Source organism: Hyla sarda, chromosome 2 (genome assembly GCF_029499605.1).
Source record: "Hyla sarda isolate aHylSar1 chromosome 2, aHylSar1.hap1, whole genome shotgun sequence".
Lineage (NCBI taxonomy): Eukaryota > Metazoa > Chordata > Amphibia > Anura > Hylidae > Hyla > Hyla sarda.
This window is the reverse complement of record NC_079190.1, coordinates 348,192,214-348,214,952: the sequence shown is the minus strand read 5'-3', so window position 1 is coordinate 348,214,952 and position 22,739 is coordinate 348,192,214. Positions and strand designations below refer to the sequence as shown.

The window sequence follows — 22,739 nt, the reverse complement described above, 5'->3', positions numbered from 1 at the left end:
GGAAAAAGACTTAGATCTCTGGACACCTCTCCCACAGTCTCCACTGCAATCTGCGCCTAGGCCTCCCGCCGAGGAGGCCATGCAAGTGGATCGGTCTCGCCTGACCCTGGAAGAGAGGAATCGCCGTAAGGAAGAGAATCTTTGTCTGTACTGTGCCAGTACTGAACATTTTTTGGTGGATTGCCCAATCCGTCCTCCACGTCTGGGAAACGCACGCTCGCACCCAGCTCTCGTGGGTGTGGCGTCTCTTGATGCCAAGTCGGCTTCTCCACGTCTCACGGTACCTGTTCGGATTTCCACTTCAGCCAGCTCTCCCCTCTCAGCCGTGGCCTGCCTGGACTCTGGAGCTTCTGGGAATTTTATTCGGGAGTCCTTTGTGAATAAATTCCGCATTCCGGTGACCCGTCTTGTCAAGCCACTCCTCATTTCCGCGGTCAACGGAGCCAGGTTGGATTGCACCGTGCGTTACCGCACGGAGCCCCTCCTAATGTGCATCGGACCTCATCACGAGGAGATTGTATTTTTTGTCCTTCCTAATTGCACTTCTGAAGTTCTCCTTGGACTACCCTGGCTTCAACACCATTCCCCAACCCTGGATTGGTCCACTGGGGAGATCAAGAGTTGGGGTCCCTCTTGTTCCAAGGACTGCCTTCAACCGGTTCCCAGTACTCCCTGCCGTGACCCTGTGGTTCCTCCTGTATCCGGTCCCCCTAAGGTCATTAAGGACTCTGCCTGCCACAGGAAATGCCCCTCCCCCCCTCCCAGTTCCATCAGGCAAGCTTCTGTGTCCCCTCATGGCCCTCGTCCTGGTGTCACACTGCCCCGTGCCAGGTCTCGCCCTCTGCCCTCTCTCCCCATTCCTACTCCTGCGGTTCTGCCTGCCGTTGAGGAATCCCTCCATCCTTTCCCGGTGTCCTCATCCCAGGGGAGGCAGTTACCCGATAAAGAGAAGGGGAGACCTAAGGGGGGGGGGTACTGTTACGCCTAGCGCTCCGGGTCCCCGCTCCTCCCCGGAGCGCTCACGGCGTCTTTCTCCCTGCAGCTCCCCGGTCAGTCCCGCTGACCGGGAGCGCTGCTCTGTCATGGCCGTTGGGGATGCGATTCGCACAGCGGGACGCGCCCGCTCGCGAATCGCATCCCAGGTCACTTACCCGTTCCCGTCCCCTGCTGTCATGTGCTGGCGCGCGCGGCTCCGCTCTCTAGGGCGCGTGCGCGCCAGCTCCCTGAGACTTAAAGGGCCAGTGCACCAATGATTGGTGCCTGGTCCAATTAGCTTAATTGGCTCCCACCTGGTCCCTGACTATATCTAACCTCCTCCCATGCACTTCCTTGCCGGATCTTGTTGCCCTTGTGCCTAGTGAAAGCGTTTTGTGTGTTTAAAACCCTGTGTACCAGAACTTCTGCTATCTCCCCTGACTACGAACCTTGCCGCCTGCCCCCGACCTTCTGCTACGTCCGACTTTGCTTCTGCCTACTCCCTTGTACCTCGCCTATCTTCAGCAGCCAGAGAGGTGAGCCGTTGCTAGTGGATACGACCTGGTCACTACCGCCGCAGCAAGACCATCCCGCTTTGCGGGCTCTGGTGAAAACCAGTAGTGTCTTAGAACCGGTCCACTAGCACGGTCCTCGCCATCCCTCTCTGGCACAGAGGATCCACCTCCTGCCAGCCGGCATCGTGACAATTTGATATAATGATTTCTATAGAAAGTAATAAAAATTATGTCTGAACTAACCTACTTCTGTGACTAAGCTTAATATTATTAAATAACATACTAATATATCAGTGGTTTATATCTGACATTACGTCATTGATATTCTTTATATCATTTCATTTATATTATGGTCTGTTTTATTACTCTTTAATGTTAATCAATTGTAACCAATAAATGTACATATCATTTTTATAATAACTGCGTTATTATTTTATTATATGGCAAAAGTTACTTCTACCACTACTTCAAAGAACTCATATCGGGCCCAGATATGGTGAATTGCATTGTTTGTATATTTTTGCCAATTCATAACGGTCATAATATTTCTCATATTTTTGTTGACCAAAATTAATCATTCATAATTCATAAATCAGTTACTACCCCGACAATTTTACCTATGAATAATGCATACTCACAGTCTCTTGTATATTATACCACACAGATGCATTTTCTCTTCTTTGTTTTTGATTTTCAAAACTTTTTCTTAGCTGTTCTGTTACATACGGATCTATCTGGAATAGATAACATGGAAAATGGAAACATTCAGAGTATCAAGTGGAAATGAAAATTCTAGAAAATTGTTATTTACATATACCCTAATCTTTTTCTGTTAAAGTAAAAAGTTAAACACACTATCAGTTGTTTTTCTTTGGGGGTTGTCTGTTAACCCTCGTGGCCATGTTGCTTTTTAATAAATTTTAGCATTAATGAACTGGCAGAAACTAGCAAATAAAAAATAAATAAAAAAATATGCCAAAATATGAATTTGCAAATGAATATGAAAGTACATTAAGCACATTATACTGAACAGAGATGAGAATCGGGTCACACGAGGGATGAGGCGTTTTGGCACTTAAAGGGGTTGTTACGCCGAGCGCTCCGGGTCCCCGTTCCTCCCCGGAGCGCTCGCCTCATCCTCGCTGCTACAGCGCCCCGGTCAGATCCACTGACCGGGTGCGCTGCGGTACCGCCTCCAGCCGGGATGCGATTCGCGATGCGGGTGGCGCCCGCTCGCGATGCGCACCCCGGCTCCCGTACCTGACTCGCTCTCCGTCGGTCCTGTCCCGGCGCGCGCGGCCCCGCTCCCTAGGGCGCGCGCGCGCCGGGTCTCTGCGATTTAAAGGGCCACTGCGCCACTGATTGGCGCAGTGGTTCTAATTAGTGTGTTCACCTGTGCACTCCTTATATATACCTCACTTCCCCTGCACTCCCTCGCCGGATCTTGTTGCCCTTGTGCCTTGTGAAAGCGTTCCCTTGTATGTTCCTAGCCTGTGTTCCAGACCTCCTGCCGTTGCCCCTGACTACGATCCTTGCTGCCTGCCCCGACCTTCTGCTACGTCCGACCTTGCTTCTGTCTTCTCCCTTGTACCGCGCCTATCTTCAGCAGTCAGAGAGGTTGAGCCGTTGCTAGTGGATACGACCTGGTCACTACCGCCGCAGCAAGACCATCCCGCTTTGCGGCGGGCTCTGGTGAAAACCAGTAGTGACTTAGAACCGGTCCACTAGCACGGTCCACGCCAATCCCTCTCTGGCACAGAGGATCCACCTCCTGCCAGCCGGCATCGTGACAGTAGATCCGGCCATGGATTCCGCTGAGGTGCCGCTGTCAAGTCTTGCCGAGATTTCCACGATGATCACCCAACGAAATCACCAGCTGGCATACTTGACCACCGTGACACAGCAACTGAAGTCACAGTTACAGCAGCTGCTGTCACTGACACAGCAGCTGCAACTGCAACAACCATCTCCTCCGCCGGCTCCTGCAACTCCTCCGCAGCGTCCGGCCGCTCCTAACCCCTGCTTGTCCCTGCCGGACAAATTTGATGGGGACTCTAGACTCTGCCGTGGTCTCCTTTCTGGAAAGGCCTTGTCTTGGGCCACACCGCTCTGGGACCGCAATGATCCTGCCACAGCCACAGTCCAGTCCTTCTTCGCTGAGGTCCGTGGTGTCTTCGAGGAGCCTGCCCGAGCTTCTTCTGCCGAGACTGCCCTGCTGAACCTGGCCCAGGGTGTTTCTTCCGTTGGCGAGTACGCCATTCAGTTCCGTGCTCTTGCTTCCGAGTTGTCCTGGAATAGTGAGGCCCTCTGCGCGACCTTTAAAAAAGGCCTATCCAGCAACATTAAAGATGTTCTGGCCGCACGAGAAACTCCTGCTAACCTACATGAACTCATTCATCTTGCCACTCGCATTGACATGCGTTCTTCCGGATGGCGTCTGGAGCTCCGCCTGGATATGGACTTTGTTCGCACGAGGCGTTTTTTCCCCCCGGCTCCTCTCTCCTCTGGTCCTCTGCAATCCGTTCCTGTGCCTCCCGCCGTGGAGGCTATGCAGGTTGACCGGTCTCGCTTGACACCTCAAGAGAGGACACAACGCCGCATGGAGAATCTTTGCCTGTACTATGCCGGTACCGAACACTTCCTGAAGGATTGTCCTATCCGTCCTCCCCACCTGGAAAGACGTACGCTGACTCCGCACAAAGGTGACACAGTTCTTGATGTCAACTCTGCTTCTCCACGCCTTACTGTGCCTGTGCGGATATCTGCCTCTACCTTCTCCTTCTCTACTATGGCCTTCTTGGATTCCGGATCTGCAGGAAATTTTTTTTTGGCCTCTCTTATCAACAGGTTCAACGTCCCTGTGACCAGTCTCGCCAGACCCCTCTACATCAATTGTGTTAACAATGAAAGATTGGACTGTGCCGTGCGTTACCGCACGGAACCCCTCCTAATGTGCATCGGACCTCTTCACGAAAAAATTGAGTTTTTGGTCCTCAGGTTCTTTGGCCCCAAGAAGAGGGGGAGACCCAAGGGGGGGGGTACTGTTACGCCGAGCGCTCCGGGTCCCCGTTCCTCCCCGGAGCGCTCGCCTCATCCTCGCTGCTACAGCGCCCCGGTCAGATCCACTGACCGGGTGCGCTGCGGTACCGCCTCCAGCCGGGATGCGATTCGCGATGCGGGTGGCGCCCGCTCGCGATGCGCACCCCGGCTCCCGTACCTGACTCGCTCTCCGTCGGTCCTGTCCCGGCGCGCGCGGCCCCGCTCCCTAGGGCGCGTGCGCGCCGGGTCTCTGCGATTTAAAGGGCCACTGCGCCGCTGATTGGCGCAGTGGTTCTAATTAGTGTGTTCACGTGTGCACTCCTTATATATACATCACTTCCCCTGCACTCCCTCGCCGGATCTTGTTGCCCTTGTGCCTTGTGAAAGCGTTCCCTTGTATGTTCCTAGCCTGTGTTCCAGACCTCCTGCCGTTGCCCCTGACTACGATCCTTGCTGCCTGCCCCGACCTTCTGCTACGTCCGACCTTGCTTCTGTCTTCTCCCTTGTACCGCGCCTATCTTCAGCAGTCAGAGAGGTTGAGCCGTTGCTAGTGGATACGACCTGGTCACTACCGCCGCAGCAAGACCATCCCGCTTTGCGGCGGGCTCTGGTGAAAACCAGTAGTGACTTAGAACCGGTCCACTAGCACGGTCCACGCCAATCCCTCTCTGGCACAGAGGATCCACCTCCTGCCAGCCGGCATCGTGACAGGGGTATTCCAGGAATTTTTTTTATTTGACTATGCTACAGAGGCTGTAAAGATAGTGTAATTCATAATATAGTGTCTGTACCTGTGTGTGACAGTTTTCTCACAATTCTTCTGTGATTTTCACCCCAATATTTATTTTTAACAGCATACAAATTACTTTTGTCTCAGATTTTTCCCAGGTTGCAATGCGGCCGAGATCTGACTGATGACAGGGAGCCTGTCTGCTTCAATGGGTGGAGCGATCGCTTGGTGGGAGAGAGATCAATCTGCAACTAATGCAACAGCTGTAGGCACCCTGATTGAAAACCACAGGTCTTTTGAATGGATGCAGCTCATTTATGTTTCAATGGGTGGGGTGGCTGATGTGTGGGAGGGAGAAAAATGGAACTACGGGATTTGTAGGCAAAAAAGAAAATTCAAACAGAAAATAGCAGTTCAGAAAAAGCTAGCCACAGTGTTATGGTAATCTCACAACATAGTTATTTATCCCCAAGACAAGCACAGATCCTTCCTAGTCATGTGCATTACTGTCTGGCAGGTATGTTCTAAAATCACCTTATGGTGGATAACCCCTTTAAATGAATAGAGGAAGTACTAGGAACACTGAGATGATGTCAGGGGAGCCCAGCATACCTTGCAGCTATCAGCAAGATCACATGATCCATGGCTGTCCAACCATTGCTTGCATTATGTGACATACAGCTGCCAGGCCAATCAGGAAAAAGCATAAGGGTAGGCCAAGGAGGCTAAGCTATATGCACTGTATTGTGGCCATTTTGAAGAGAGAAAGTCGAGAGAGAAAAGACAGCACACAGGAACTATTTATCCCAGAAAGCCTTTTTTCCAATAAAAATTGAGTAGTGGGCTGACCTCAGACAGTGAAGTCCTGTCACCTCCCTGCATTACTGTGTCCAGTATGTGCACTTCAGATCCCAATAGTGTCACTGCAGAACAAGCCCATAAAAGCTAACACATTCCAATGCAAGGCAAGCTGAGAAAAGTAGTGGGCTAACCTGTATTTTAACATAAATATGCATTAAAAGCGATTTATGGTGAATGTAGAATACTCATTGTAGGCCAAGTTATATGTATTTTCTGGGTTTAATTAAACATACCGTATTTCTACCTGGGTTTTACATTAAGACACATTGAAAGAATGTATAGTTAATATGGAATATTAAGCCAAGTTGCCTCTATTTTCTAAGTTTAAGAGTGAAGTGTAGATTTCTTTGTGGGTTTTAATTCCCTTGAAGTACACTACTCAAAAAAATAAAAATAAAATAAAGGGAACACTAAGATAACACATCCTAGATCTGTATGAATGAACTAATCGTATGAAATACTTTCATCTTTACATAGTTGAATGTGCTGACAACAAAATCACACAAAAATTATCAATGGAAATCAAATTTATCAATCCATGGAGGTCTGGATATGGAGTCACACTCAAAATCAAAGTGGAAAACCACACTACAGGCTGATCCAATTTTGATGTAATGTCCTTAAAATCCAAAGAAATCTTATTAAACTGTGCATTTCACTTTGTTTTGGAATGCTTTGCCTTGCAATACTAATTAGCGTTAACAGTGAGATAGAGAAAGGGGGGTTGTTTAAACAAGCCTGCAAAATTGTGACAGGCAAATTCTCCCTGCGCTCTGCCTTCTAATCTTAGATTTAACACTACCACTAGAGTGAAAGCATTCAAAAGTAACCAAACCATCAGCCAAGAAGCATAGGAACTGAGAAGTGGTCTGTGGTCATCACCTGCATAACCACTCCTTTATTGGGGTGTTGTTACGCCTAGCGCTCCGGGTCCCTGCTCCTCCCCGGAGCGCTCACGGCGTCTCTCTCCCTGCAGCGCCCCGGTCGGTCCCGCTGATCGGGAGCGCTGCACTGACATGGCCGTCGGGGATGCGATTCGCACAGCGGGACTCGCCCGCTCGCGAATTGCATCCCAGGTCACTTACCCGTCCCGGGCCCCTCCTGTCATGTGCTGGCACGCGCGGCTCCGCTCTCTAGGGCGCGCGCGCGCCAGCTCTCTGAGACTTAAAGGGCCAGTGCACCAATGATTGGTGCCTGGCCCAATTAGCTTAATTGGCTTCCACCTGCTCCCTGGCTATATCTGATCACTTCCCCTGCACTCCCTTGCCGGATCTTGTTGCCTTGTGCCAGTGAAAGCGTTTAGTGTTGTCCAAAGCCTGTGTTACCTGAACTCCTGCTATCCATCTTGACTACGAACCTTGCCGCCTGCCTAGTCCTTCTGTCCCACGCCTTCTCAGCAGTCAGCGAGGTTGAGCCGTTGCTAGTGGATACGACCTGGTTGCTACTGCCGCAGCAAGACCATCCCGCTTTGCGGCGGGCTCTGGTGAACACCAGTAGCCTCTTAGAACCGGTCCACCAGCACGGTCCACGCCAATCCCTCGCTGACACAGAGGATTCACTACCTGTAAGCCGAATCGTGACAGGTGTCTTGCTAATTGCCTATAATTTCCACCTGTTGTCTGTTACATTTGCAACACAGCATGTGAAATAGATTGTCAATCAGTGTTGCTTCCTGAGTGGACAGTGTGATTTCACAGAAGTGTGATTGACTTGGAGTTACATTGTGTTGTTTAAGTGTTCCCTTAATTTTTTTGAGCAGTGTATTTTTCCACAGTATTTACTAAGGTTTCCCTACATTTTACACTTTTCTCTACCTTTTTCTTTTTTTTTTTTTACAACTGCTCTGAGATTTGGAGTTTTCCAGAGCTCAAATCCACTACATTTTCTGTGGAAACCTTAGTAAATATGTTGGGATTTTTTGAAAATGTCAGGGACACGCCCCCTTTTCCCAGCGGCCATGCCCCTTTTTCGGGTTTTCTGAATAAAATGAAGAGTTGGTCGGGTTTTGACATTTTTTGGCGCAATTTCTGGCACAAATTCTGGTACAGACACAATTTTTGGCTCAAAGCACCAAATTCTGGCACACAACCCAACAAAACATGTCGGGTTTACATTAGTAAATCAAAGCCATAGTGTTTCTATCTGTGTTTACCATAAATATGTACTGACAGTGAATGCGGAAAGCTGTACACTTACTACTACAATTTCAACTAGTCCACCACACCTGCTGAACACTTACGAATAAAAATTCCATCAGTCCATCACTGCCTGCTGTCCGCTAGCTACTACAACTTAAACCAGTCCACTGCTGTCCTGTCCTCTGGCTACTACAACTCTCAGCAGTCCACTGGCTACTACAAGTCCCGCCAGTCCACCATTGCCTGCAGTCCAATAGTTACTACAACTCCCATCAGTCCACCACTGCCTGTTGTTCAGTGGCTACTACAGCTCCCATTAGTCCACCACTGGCTGCTGTCCTGTCTGCTGGCTACTACAACTCCCACCAGTCCATCATTACCTACTGTTTGCTGGCTACTACAACTCCCACCAGCCCACGACTACCTGCTGCCTTGCACTCTGACTTCTACAAGTTCAACCAGTCCACCACTGCCTGCTGTCCTCTGGCTGAAACTACCACCAGTCCACCATCACCCTTACTGCTGCTACTACCAGCCAGGTCTACACATATACAACCCATGATCCACAAAAAAGGGATCATACAAAAGCTATTTCTTCTTCCCAGAAGAATTTTTTAAACACTTGGAAAAATCCATTGCCTTTTCACTTGCCAGATCCAAAACCTGTTGCTACTCCCAGAAAGGGAGAATTTTTTAAACGCTTAGAAAAATCCATTGTGTCTTCCAATACCTCCATTTACATTTTAACAGTGGTAGGCAACTGCCAACAAAAAGGGATACATTGTGTACCTTTATTGTAGTGTTAAATAGCAAATAAAATACATTAGTGCAGTTCACTTTTAAACAAGCTGTTAGTTACCATATGTCGCCACAACCTTGACTTCATTAACTTAAAATCACTTTATAACTACTTGAATACATTTCTAGCAGTATCATACAGAACTTTTTAGAGCTCTTAACCAGTGTTACACATGTGTCTTGAGACTTATTTCATTCCTGATTTAAACTTTTTCAAAAAATTTGGCAAGCCCGCTGAGCAGAACTTTTACAAATTTTGCTTAACTCTATTGTACATATAACTCCCATTAGTACAGCTGACATGGGATCCACATGGGACCTAACTCATGTTGTCCTGCTCATCAGCTCTATGGGCATTGTAAACTTGCTTAAGGCACTGCCCCAAATAGATATGGGAATGGGCCTACCTTCCTAGAAAAAAAATGCAAAGGAAGAGGTGAACAAGCATGGTCTTTCAATTTGGAATTCCATTCATTTTACAATGTTCTATTGTATCTAAAATGGTCCAAAAAATGTATTTGCTATTTAGTGTGGTTATCTAAGTGTTATTGGTCACAAGGTTAAAAATCGTGCAGAGATTAGTAAATAGACCCTCAGTAAACTAACAATTTTCAGATAAACAGTAGGTTTACAATTCAATAATTACACTAAACATCATATCCAAATGGCGGACACAGTGGTGGCTAAGTGAAATTATACCCTTAAGGTTATGTTCACACGGTGGAATATTTGTGGAATGTCGGGCCACAAAACAGGGATGGACATTTCGCCAATAGCATGTTCTGTCCGTGCTAGAACCGATTGGAAATGCGCCATCTCCATAAATGGCAACGCATTTCTGAGCAGATTCCTGCTAAAGAATTGACATGTTTATGTTGTGGAAATTACGCTGTGTGCACAGTGCAGCAGAATCCCATTGGAACCTGAATTTTTTACCCTGGATTCCACTTAAAAAGTCTGCCATATGAATAAAGCCTTGGAAGACACGATAATCACACAATAGTACAGATTGGCAGTTGTATATCCCATGGGATTATAAAACTTACCTCTTTTTCATAGACAAAGAGGACAATTGCCAGCACAACTTCTATTAACAGAATCAGCAGAAGCAAAATGAAGAACTAAGATACAGAAACAAAAACATATTCTTCATGAATAAACTGAAAAGCAGAAAGGAAACCTCCAGTAGAAATATTTGATGATATTTGTTGATGCAAGAAATCGGCGGAGCAGGGGGAAATGCGCTGTGTATTAACTAGGAGCAGACAAAGAGCTCTCCCCACTACCGCCCTGTGTCTGCAATAAAGTTCGAGAGCCGGCCGCGTGCGCTGGCATAACTGTGACGCATGGCCGGCTCCCGAACCTTATTGCCGACACAGGGCTGTAGCCGGGAAACCACTGTGTCTGCTCCTATCGCATACACAGAGTATTTCCTACTGCTCTGCTGATGTTCTTGTAGCCTCAAATCCTCTGCGTATCCGTCCAGTCTGACCCTACTGTTACCAAGATTCTTAACTTCTTCTGTATATCTGAATCTCCATCTCCAACAGCAGTGAAAACACAGCAGGGATGTTATTATGAGACTGCGTTACCCAGCAGTGAAGCTTCACACCTTCGTGACAAATAGTGGTCAATGGTTATACCTCTAGCCATGAAGCCAAGCATTTAACTTGCTTTACCTACTGTGCCTGGCTGTACTAGCGACAAACTAAGTGGATTTGTGCTATTTTAGTCTTAAAGAACACTATGGCAGACACCTACCATACTCCGCAGTGTAAATTGTCTGTTTTTAAATATAGAGTTCAGAAGTTATAAAAAAAACAAAAAAAACATTAGGCATTGTTATAAATATTTATGTAATTCCATGACCAAATCATAATAATAACAATAATAATAATAATAATAATACCAGTACTTACACTAAGAAGTAAGCATTTGTTTTCTTTAATTGCTCCCATACATCCCAGAAAGCCAAACACCATTATAATGCAGCCAAACAAAATGAAGACATTTCCAATTGTTACAGAGGGACTGTCAGGAAACAGAGAGCCATAAACTTTATGAACAACAAAGTAGATTCCGATGGCTATTATGGCACATCCTGCAGTCTACAAAAATAATTGAACAGTATTAGAAAATATTCTGACAAGTTATATTACATACCAACATTCCTGAAAAATAAAATTATAAACTATACAACAATACTATTGTTATTGAAAGATACAAGACCATCATTATAAGAAATGTAAAAGTCCATAGCATAAAATCCCCCAATTGATATTATAAACATAGTCACCAGTTGTAGCTCCTATTCAAAGTACCGTATATTTATAGTATCACAAAGGGATCTACAAATGGCTTATAGCACTTTTACACCTAAATACCTACACTGAGAATTATGCAGGCAAATATTTTCTACAAACTCTATGTCTGTTGAAAGAGATACTACTATATGTTGTCCATGTGTTGAATGTCTAGTTACTTAGACTGGGGTTATAATTCATTTATGCTCTAAAGAGATTTTCTGATCTGTCTTTTCCAGCTCAAAGCAGAGCAGAGCCCCCACTCTCTTGGTGCTTCCAGCAGGAAGGGCTCTTACTAAGTGATTGACACTTCAGACATACTGGTTGTGTGCAAACTACTAGCACTTTGCATGACTCACTGACAGTACAGTATAACTTGCACACAAGCATAAGAGCTGGTGTCTGAAGTGTCAATGATGATGTTTACATAAAGATAAGGATCCTGTAAACAAGAGGCAGAGAAAAGCAACTATGTGATAAAATGGTTGCAAGTAAAAAAAAAAACTCTAAAATAAACATGTAATGTTTATTAATAATAGGAACAAATGTACAAAATATACTGTACATATATGCCAAACATGAATGGGTAAAAACTCCTCAAACTCCTCTGCACAGTGCCAATTTAGTCCAGTGATTTGGTATCAGGCTTATCAGTGCTGTGCAGGGCGATAAAAAAAAGATGGTCATAACCGTGAGAACAGAACACAAATTTATTAAGATGAAAATACACACTATCTATGCAAGTTTTATCTATACACTAGCTGAGTGCCCAGCATTGCCCTGTTTTTCCTTCCTAATTCTTGTTGGGGAGGAAAATTAACAAAGGAGGAAGCTTTTGACTTCATATCCCATCCTCCTATATTGTTGTCATATCCCAACCCCATATCACGTCCCCATATCCCGTCCTCATATCTAAACCTCATATCCTGTCCTCATATCCGGACCTCTTATCCCAACCTCTTATCCCAACCTCCTATCCCGACCTCATATCCCGTCCTCATATCCCGTCCTCCTATCCTGTCCTCCAATCCCGTCCTCCTATCTCGACCTCATATCCCATCCTCATAGCCCGACCTCATCGCCCGACCCCATATCCCATCCCCATATCTTGACCTCCTATCCCATCCTCCAATCCTATCCTCCTATCCTGTCCTCCTATACTGTCCTCCTATCTCAACCTCCTATCCTTACCTCATATCCCGTCCCCATATCCCGTCCCAATATCCAGTCCCCATATCTCGACCTCATATCCCGTACTCATATCCCGTCCTCAATTCCCATCCTCATATCCCGTCATCATATCCTGTTCCTTATGTCCCATACTGATATCCTGTCCTCAGGTGGGGCTGATTTGTGATAAAGATATTGTAAGCTGAAAATAGAAGGGGATGTGGCTTTGTGGGAGAGGGCATGATTTGCAAGCCAGATCAATGCACAAAATGGATAGAGAATAAAAGGGGTTGGGCTTAAACAGTGGACGTGGCTTTGTGAGATGGGGTGTGGCTTGCAATCCGGATTTACACATTCACCAGGAGATGCAGAGCGGAGCTTGTGGAGTAAGGTACTGGGAGTCCCATATACTTGCAAGGGACTTGAAATAAAAACCCATCTTTTATAAAAGGGTATAGGTAAGGGTTAATTTAACTATCATATATTTTTATTTGACATATAAGTAATATGTGTACCAGGTATTATTGAAATATTTCCAGCCGTACGGAAGTTATGTGGGAACCTACATTTCCCATAGATTTGCATGGAACTTTAAACGAAAACCCTGACCTTCACAAATGGGAGTAGTTAAGGGTTAAATTAACTATCCTATATTTTAAGTGGACATATAAGTAACATGTGACCAAGTATTATCGAAATATCTAAAGCCATTGCAGTAACATATATTTCCCATAGACTTGTATGGGATTTTAAACAAAAACCTGATGCTGGAACATACACATACACACATATACACACATACTCACACACACATATTGGGGGAGATTTATTATTAGGTGTCTATTGTAGACACAAGTCTACCCCTTAACACTGCTTGTCTAATTTACACTCTTGCTCAAGATTTATTAAAGTTGTGCACTCCTTTGATTCATTTTGTGCAAATATAGAAACGCCCCTCCACCTCGCTATACTGTGCACTCCTTCTCTACATCACACTTCACAGAGCTGCACTTCACAGAGCTGTGGCATGTTCCCGCGGTAGGGTATGCTCACAAGCGCGGATTTAAAGCATATTTTATGCTGCAAATCCGCTGGTGAAGGCCTGCTCTATGCTGGCTTTACAAGTGCCTGCTCGTACTAGCAGACACACTGCGATGTGCGAGTCGCAGTATACCCACATATCGCGGGAGCTCTCTGCCTAGCTCAGAGCAGGGAGAGTGGCTGCGATGTGCGAGTAAGCCGCGCACATCACTGCACTGTGTCTGCTCGTAGTGGCGTATTGCTGCTAGCAGCAGGCACATATAAAGCCAGCATACAGCGGGGCCTTCACCAGCGGATCCGCAGCTAAATAGGCTGCGAAAATCTGTGCGTGTGAACGTACCCGTACACTGCTCACATAGCTAGAAGTGCCAGAGCAGCAGTGTGCACAATAGTAAAATCATACATCTTTATAAAGTACACAGAGGGGGAGATTCTCAAAGAATTTTGCACCCCATAGCAGTAGGTCGTGACCCCTGACTGGAGGAACAGTGGACGGAGCACTGTGAGGCAGTACACAGACACACAGCCTCCAGTCATACACTGTATATGGCTGAAGGCTGCATGTCTGTGGGGGAACTATACTGCACCTAATGGGGGGTAACATACTGCCAACCTAATGTGGGGGAACTACAACCTAATGTGGGGGAACTATACTGCCTACCTAATGTGGGGGAACTACAACCTAATGTGGGAGAACTATACTGCCAACCTAATGTAGGGGAACTATACTGCCAACCTAATGAGGTGGAACTACAACCTAATGTGGGGAAACTATATTGCCTACCTACTGTGGGGGAACATACTGCCTACCTAATGTGGGGGAACATACTGCCTACCTAATGTGGGGGAACTACATCCTAATGTGGGGGAACTGTACTGCCAACCAAATGTGGGGGAACTACAACCTCATGTGGGGGAACATACTGCCTACCTATGTTGTTTTTTCCAAACTTATACCTCAGTATTCTGATTTAATTGCTGTGCTGGCACTTTGAGGGAAAAAAAGTTTAGCCAGAATTACGGTTTGGGCACTCGGGCTCAAAAAGGTTCGCCATCACTGGCGTAGGGAATCTGTGCTGTATATTGTGCTGATATGCTATGTAAGGTGAATGTATTATTTAGTTTATAAGTGATTGACGTTTGATTGCTTATAAAGGTATTTTCAATCAAAAATTGGAAGAAGGCAAAAAATGAAATGCTCTGGCCAATGGCTTACTGGGAAAATAATAGAAGCTGCTTGTGCCTTATCTTATGTCAAGTTATTACTCTGTCTCTTGAAACATCACGATTTCATCATACTCAGGATGCTAGCTGTTTGGGTGCGGCTATTTGTAGATTCATTAGTGATGTTGTAATTGTGTCACTTCAATTTAGTACTGTGTTTATATTCCTATTGCATTTTGTGTTTATGATACCATATGATATTCCTTGTTTTTAAAGGGTAGGGTAATTTCTTATTAATTGTGGAAATGTGCTTATTTTAATATTTTTCAATAATTGATTGTTTTGTTGAATTGTTTATTTTCTGAGTTAGCATTTTTTTTAATGAACTGGTGCCAGAAAGTTAAACAGATTTGTAAATTACGTAATTAAAAAGAGGCACCCGGCACTGCCCGGCTCAAGCAACAGTTCAATGCACGCTGACACCTTCCCACAGGTCCCGTGATAACTATTCAGCATACAGGTGGTGCTCACCGCACAGGCAAAAGACAGTTCACTTATAACTTCAGGATGAGAAAGAATGTCACAGGGCACCCACCAATGCTGCAAAATGTGTCCTTTCTTTTACGGTTCCATACATCAGTGCGGAGACGCTCATACAGGTGTGCTTCTACAAACTACGGTCCGTTTTTCAACAGGTTTGTACGTCACTGATCTTAGAGCTGCGTCTTAAATAGTACCTGCCTCCGTTGTCATGGAAACTCCACAACAACAACCAGACAGGTAAGTGATTTAAAACCATTCTAAAAACAAATATAGAACTATGGGAGTTACAAAAGTGCATTTAACTCTGTCTTATCATTAAGACCTATACAGCCCATTGCGTCTAGGCGCAAAAACCACCTAATTTCTTTCTTTAGCAGAATATCATCTTTGTTATACCCGTCGCGAGCACATTCCACCCTTTCAATGCCCGTAAATTTAAAAGGTTCAGATTCGCCTTTATGCGCTTCCATTATATGTTCAATGAAACGCAGGTCTCCTCGTCCGGTTTTCAAGGATCGAGTGTGTTCGCGTATTCGGTGAAACAAAGGTCTCTTTGTTTTACCAATGTAAAACCTTTTACATTTACAAACATGAGATGACCTGCACGTAATCAGTTGTTTAATCTGAATATCATAATAACGTTAATATTTTAGCCTTGGAATTAAGCTGGCAGAAGGAACAGGATCCACAAGGATAATTGCCTGTGGGTCTCTGTTCAGACAGCCAGTCTTTATTTTTATTTTTCTTGTTGATTTCTTTTCGTCTTTTTAAAATATCTCCAATTGTTTTATTCTTTTTGTATGTTACTAATGGTCTTTCTGATGTAAACTTAGCTAAATCCTCATCACTCTGCAATACATTCCAATTATTATATCATTCTTAATTGTGTCATTTAAGGGTGAATTTTCAAAGGCAAAAACAAATCTATTATGACCTTTCCTCTTGCTTTCTGATTTCTTTCCTTTTAATAACCTTTCCCTTGGAATTTTTGTCGCTTTTTCTCTGGCTTTTTTTTAAATTAATTCTCTGGGATATCCCCTGTCTGTAAATCGTTTTTCTAATTCATTTGCTTGAGCATTGACTATTTCTTGATTATTATTTCCTCTTCTTAATCTTAAAAATTGGCTGTATGGTATACTGCGTTTTACGTGAGCTGGGTGGGAGGAGCCAAAGTGCAATAATGCATTTCTTGCAATCGTCTTTCTGAACCCAGATTTGACAATCATGTCATTAGTAACGTCTATCTGTACTTCTAGAAATTCAAGATGTTTGTCGCCATATTGGGACGTAAAACACATGTTCATATCGTTTGTTTCATTTAAGAAACTCACAAAACTGTTAAATTCACTTTGCTTTCCGTCCCATATGACGAACAAATCGTCAACAAATCGTAAATACAATTTAATTTTGTTGACAAAGGGATTTTGAGTTGAAAAAATGCATTTCCTTTCCAGTATGGCGAGGAATATATTGGCATAGACACATGAGGTCGGAGACCCTATAGCTGTTCCAAGTGTCTGCCTATACCATTCCTCGCCATACTGGAAGGCATTGTTAGTCAAAATAAACAGAATTGCATCAGAAACAAAATTTACAAACTCTTTTGATTTATTGGTGTAAGACAGGAATAGACGGCCTCATGGGGGATGCGGGTATAGAGGCTCTCCACGTCTATGGCTGCAAGACTGTAAGTGGATTGCCACTCAAAATCGTTGAGAATTTTAATTAAGTCTCCAGTATCTTTAAGATAAGATGGTATACTAGTTAATAATGGGGATATCAGCATTAAGGTTGCACCTGTGAGGCCATGCACCTATATCAGCCAACTTAGGTGGGGCTTGTAGCCTCTCTCCCTCCTCCCATTGTATGTGTGCTCAGTCACGCTGGAGATAACTGGGAGCAGGCTGCATGTCGGCCTAGTGCTGCTGTAATTGCCCACTGGCCCCTGGTTTTTGCTTTTCACGCACAGGTAGGTTAGCGTTAGGTCCCATGCCATTTGAGAAACCTTGGCGTTGGTGTGCGGGCTCTGGTGTGTCCTTCATATAAGGATACACTGGCGAATGTCTCAATTTTAACATCAGTGTTGAGGGATAGCCAATGTCATTGTATACATCTACCACAGTAGTGCACCTACATTTCTGTATTGTATTATTCTAATTGTTACACATCCACACCGTTTATCTGGTGTAGGATTCTATTGTGGCACTTGTAGTCCACTGCAGGCATCCTCCATTGTATGCATTTTTATGCTGGGGATCGCCCCTAGCAACGGACTACAAGGGCAAGATCTGCTCCCCCAGTATAAATGCCCAACTGCATTTGGGGTTGAGCACCTCCAGCCATTTGAGACCACGTTTTTTGTTGTTTAATCAATGTAACTGGACGAAAATTGTGTCGGAGAGCCAACCCCCGAGACGATAAATCGTCAAGGGGGCTGGCACTCCGACTTGTGGATCTTAGGCAGTATATATCAGGAGGGTTTTCTAGGTTTCTTTGGGAGCAGATGTTCCGCGGTGTTATCTGATATTACTCCTCTAGCAACATATTTACACAAAAAGGATCTTAACTTTTCTATTATTTTATTAGTGGGGTCTGCTTGTAACTTTTCATAGACCATTATGTTGCCTAGTTGGTTCAAGGCTTCATTATCGTGGTCCTTCTTTGGCCAGAGCACAATTGCGCCCCCTTTATCGGCCTTAGTGATGATGATGTCTTGTCTCTCTTTCAATTTATCCAGTGCCTTTCTCTCTGCCACTGAGAGGTTATCCATGGGTGCTGGATAAATAAATGCTTTTACTTCTTTTAATACAGCCTTGCTAAATAGGTCCAAGACACTACCCGGAGCTATTGGGGGGTTAAATGTAGAAGGATTTCCACCCATAAATACATCCCTACCCTCTCCTGCATCTGGATTTACACATATTTCTGCAAGATCACATAATTCAAGAAGACTTCTCACTTCATCATCATCAAATTCCTCAGGGACACTGAAGCCTATTGGGCTAAAACACAAGCTGTCTCACCATCCCTCCTGTTTTCACTGCTTACACCATCATTTTTATTTGTATTTTTAGCAAAATATTTCTTCAAATTTAATTTACGTAACCCCTTCCACCAATCTTCCTGGAACTTAGTAAAGTCAAACTTCTCAGCTACACCGAAATTTAACCCCTTATTCTGAAGTGAGATCATGTCTCTGTCCAGTACCAAGTCTGTCAGATTGACCACAATGTTGTTTTCTATCGTTTCCAAGTTACGCTCTTCCTCTTTGGTCTTCTCTTTCCTATTGCTCCTTTTTCTCCCTCTTCCCCTTCTGATTCTTTTCCTAAAGGGATACTTGATGTTCCAGCTTTATTATCCTCATCGATCTCCGATTCGTTTGATCCACTTGTGTCTGACTCTGTGCTCCGTACTCTTTGATTTTTTATTATAATATTTTTTGGTTTGTTACGATTAGTGGATTTATTAGCTTGCTTCCTGTTGTATATTCTCTCCTCCTTCTTTCCCCAAGAAAATACTTGACACAATTCAAAATCTTTTCGATCTCTTACAAACTTGTCTCTTTTTACAGCTTTTATAGATTCTTGCAAGGTGACTATTTTCTTTTCCACTTTCTGAAGAAATTTATTACATTGCATTTCACTTGCTCTGGTCTTCAATTCATGTTTTGCTTTACACAATTCACTTGTCACCATTTCATACTCTTTAATGTTTCTTTCCAAAACCAATTTCCGTATATTTAATGCATGTTGAATGTGTAATTCATCCCAATCACAAACAAACTGTACATCTTCTATGAACTGAGAAGGTGCCTTGTATATACGTATGCCTCGAGGCACACGATTTACATCCATATATGTTTTGAGCGAATTCACCGTCCAGAAGAGACGCGTCTCCTTATCTGCCAAGGTGTTGATTTTGAATTCAAGGGCTTTATTGTTTATGAGTTGTAGCTCATCCCTTTGTTCTATAGACGATAGAAACACTCCTGCGTCTACACGTCCCTCACTGATGGCTTTGTCAGGTGTGTATGACTGCGTGTCCATTTCCATATTCAATGCCGACTCCTTAGGCGTGCTCAGTGTTAAGTATAAAGTTCACACAACGTAATCAAAAAGAGGCACCTGGCACTGCCCGGCTCAAGCAACAGTTCAATGCACGCTGACACCTTCTCACAGGTCCCGTGATAACTATTCAGCATACAGGTGGTGCTCACCGCACAGGTAAAAGACAGTTCACTTATAACTTCAGGATGAGAAAGAATGTCACAGGGCACTCACCAATGCTGCAAAATGTGTCCTTTATTTCACGGTTCCATACATCAGTGCGCTTCTACAAACTACGGTCCGTTTCTCGCGATAGTTCGCGCTTCAACAGGTTTGTACGTCACTGATCTTAGAGCCGCGTCTTAAATAGTACCTGCCTCCGCTGTCATGGAAACTCCACAACAACAACTAGACAGGTAAGTGATTTAAAACCATTCTAAAAACGATTTACAGACAGGGGATATCCCAGAGAATTAATAAAAAAAAGCCAGAGAAAAAGCGACTAAAATTCCAAGGGAAAAGTTATTAAAAGGAAAGAAATCAGAAAGCAAGAGGAAAGGTCATAATAGATTTGTTTTTGCCTTTGAAAATTCACCCTTAAATGACACAATTAAGAATGCCATCTATAATAATTGGAATGTATTGCAGAGTGATGAGGATTTAGTTAAGTTTACATCAGAAAGACCATTAGTAACATACAAAAGAATAAAACAATTGGAGATATTTTAAAAAGACGAAAATAAATCAACAAGAAAAATAAAAATAAAGACTGGCTGTCTGAACAGAGACCCACAGGCAATTATCCTTGTGGATCCTGTTTCTTCTGCCAGCTTAATTCCAAGGCTAAAATATTAACGTTAAATGGTTATGATATTCAGATTAAACAACTGATTACGTGCAGGTCATCTCATATCGTATATGCGCTTACTTGTATATGTAAAAAGTTTTACATTGGTAAAACAAAGAGACCTTTGTTTCACCGAATACGCGAACACACTCGATCCTTGAAAACCGGACGAGGAGACCTGCGTTTCACTGAACAAATAATGGAAGCGCATAAAGGCGAATCTGAACCTTTTAAATTTACTTGCATTGAAAGGGTGGAATGTGCTCGCGACGGGTATAACAAAGATGATATTCTGCTAAAGAAAGAAACTAGGTGGTTTTTGCGCCTAGACGCAATGGGCTGTATAGGTCTTAATGATAAGACAGAGTTAAATGCACTTTTGTAACTCCCATAGTTCTATATTTGTTTTTAGAATGGTTTTAAATCACTTACCTGTCTGGTTGTTGTTGTGGAGTTTCCATGACAGCGGAGGCAGGTACTATTTAAGACGCGGCTCTAAGATCAGTGATGTACAAACCTGTTGAAGCGCAAACTATCGCGAGAAACGGACCGTAGTTTGTAGAAACACACCTGTATGAGCATCTCCGCACTAATGTATGGAACCGTGAAATAAAGGACACATTTGGCAGCTTTGGTGAGTGTCCTGTGACATTCTTTCTCATCCTGAAGTTATAAGATTTGTAAATTACTTCTATATAAAAATCTTTATCCTTCCAGTACTTATCAGCTGCTGTATGCTCCAGATGAAGTGGAGTTGCTCTTTTCAGTCTGACTGCAGTGCTCTCGGCTGACACCTCTGTCCATGTCCGGAGCAGGATAGGTTTGCTATGGGGATTTGCTACTGCTCTGGACAGTTCCTGACACAGACAGAGTTGTCAGCAGAGAGCACTGTGGTCATACAGAAAAGAACAATTCAATTTTCTCTGTAGTATACAGCAGCTGATAAATACTGGAATAAATAAGATTTTTTAATAGAATTAATTTAAAATCTGTTTAACTTTCTGCAGCCAGTTGATATGAAAAACGATAATGTACCCTAATAGTAGCAAAATATATTTTAATGTTATCTCTTAATAGGTATATACTAAAAATATAATAGGAAGTATGTTTTTGCAGGCTCTTCAGACTCAGTATTTGCCATATAATTTTGTCTTCAGTTTGTATCCTAAATCCCTTACCTCTATGTAAAAAAAAACAGCTGAGCTCTTTACAATAAAATATTAGATTAACCAGTGTATTCCAAAGCCTTCATTGCCATACCTGGAATAATAGTGACCCATTAAAAGCAAATATCCTTCAATTGTAACAAATTTATTCCTGGCATAATTCATATGTAAACCATATGTAAATGTATTGTAGTATTTAGTGTTTTAAACTTACCCAGAACAATAAATTGAAGGCAAACAGCATATACTTCAGAATTTGAATATATTTACTCATGTTGTCTGATGTTTACAATTCTGGAAAACAAAAATTACATGGCAGATTGAATTTAAAAATAATACTGTAAACCTGGTGTGGTTAAAATACATTATGAACTGCAGTGTTCAGTTGGTACATTAGCATATCACCTATAGATATGGAATTACCAGATGTTAAATATCCTGTATGGCATAACTATAAATTGGCAAACAGTGATCATCAATCTTTTTATTCACTATAGGGATCATCTATACCAGGGGTACTCAACTTGTGGACCGTGGTCCCGATCTGGATCGCGGCCGCCAGTCATCCGGACCACCCGCTGGATCTCCCCTTTTTCATTTGTAGCGTTGTCTTTAGGACACCAATACAAATAAATAGCCAGGGCCCAGAGCAAGGGAACGCTGTGCCTCTGCCCGGCCCCACTTCTCCTGTGATGCAGGCAGCGTGTTTAGTGCTGCCTGCATCATCTGCTCTGGCCAGGCCTGACAAGAAGAGGCCAGAGCAGCGGAGCAGTGCGGGACCTGGGATGGGGAGCCTAAGTTCTCAGGTAATAATTTGTGTTCCCCCATCTGTGACTCTCCAGTTGTTGTAGAACTGTAGCTCCAATCATGACCTTCTGTCTGTGCAGGATGGGAGTTGTAGTTTGCAACAGCTGGAGAGTAACATGGGGGCACAGTGGCATCTTTAATTCTGTGGGCACAGTGGCATTCATAATTCTGTGGGCACAGTGGCATCCTAAATTATGTTGGCACAGTGGCATCCTAAATTCTGTGGGCTCAGAGGCATCATTCATTCTGTGGGCACAGTGTCATCATTATTTCTGTGGAGCACAGTGGCATCATTAAATCTGTGGGCACAGTGGCATCATTAAATCTGTGGGCACAGTGGCATCATTAAATCTGTGGGCACAGTGGCATCATTAATTTTGTGGGGCACAGTGGCATCATTAATTCTGTTGCACAGTCATATCATTCATTGTGCGGGCACAGTGGCATCATTCCTTGCGCGGGCACAGTGGCATCATTCCTTGTGCGGGCACAGTGGAATCATTCATTGTGCGGGCACAGTGGTGTCATTCATTCTGTGGGCACAGTGGCGTCATTTATTGTTTTAAAGGGGTACTCCTATGCAAAACTTTTTTTTT

General features: G+C 44.0%; 1 protein-coding gene across 1 annotated transcript in view; it reads right to left on the bottom strand.

The window, feature by feature from the left end:
- Positions 1-22,739, bottom strand: part of LOC130356549 (leukocyte surface antigen CD53-like) — a 60,478-nt gene that overhangs the window by 14,456 nt on the left and 23,283 nt on the right. The window contains exons 2-5 of the mRNA XM_056558238.1: positions 21,551-21,630; positions 10,976-11,164; positions 10,103-10,177; positions 2,129-2,224 (exon numbers count right to left, since the gene is read on the bottom strand). Coding sequence (XP_056414213.1) covers positions 2,129-2,224; positions 10,103-10,177; positions 10,976-11,164; positions 21,551-21,610 — 420 coding nt within the window. The 5' untranslated portion in view covers positions 21,611-21,630. The remainder of the gene's footprint in view (positions 1-2,128; positions 2,225-10,102; positions 10,178-10,975; positions 11,165-21,550; positions 21,631-22,739) is intronic.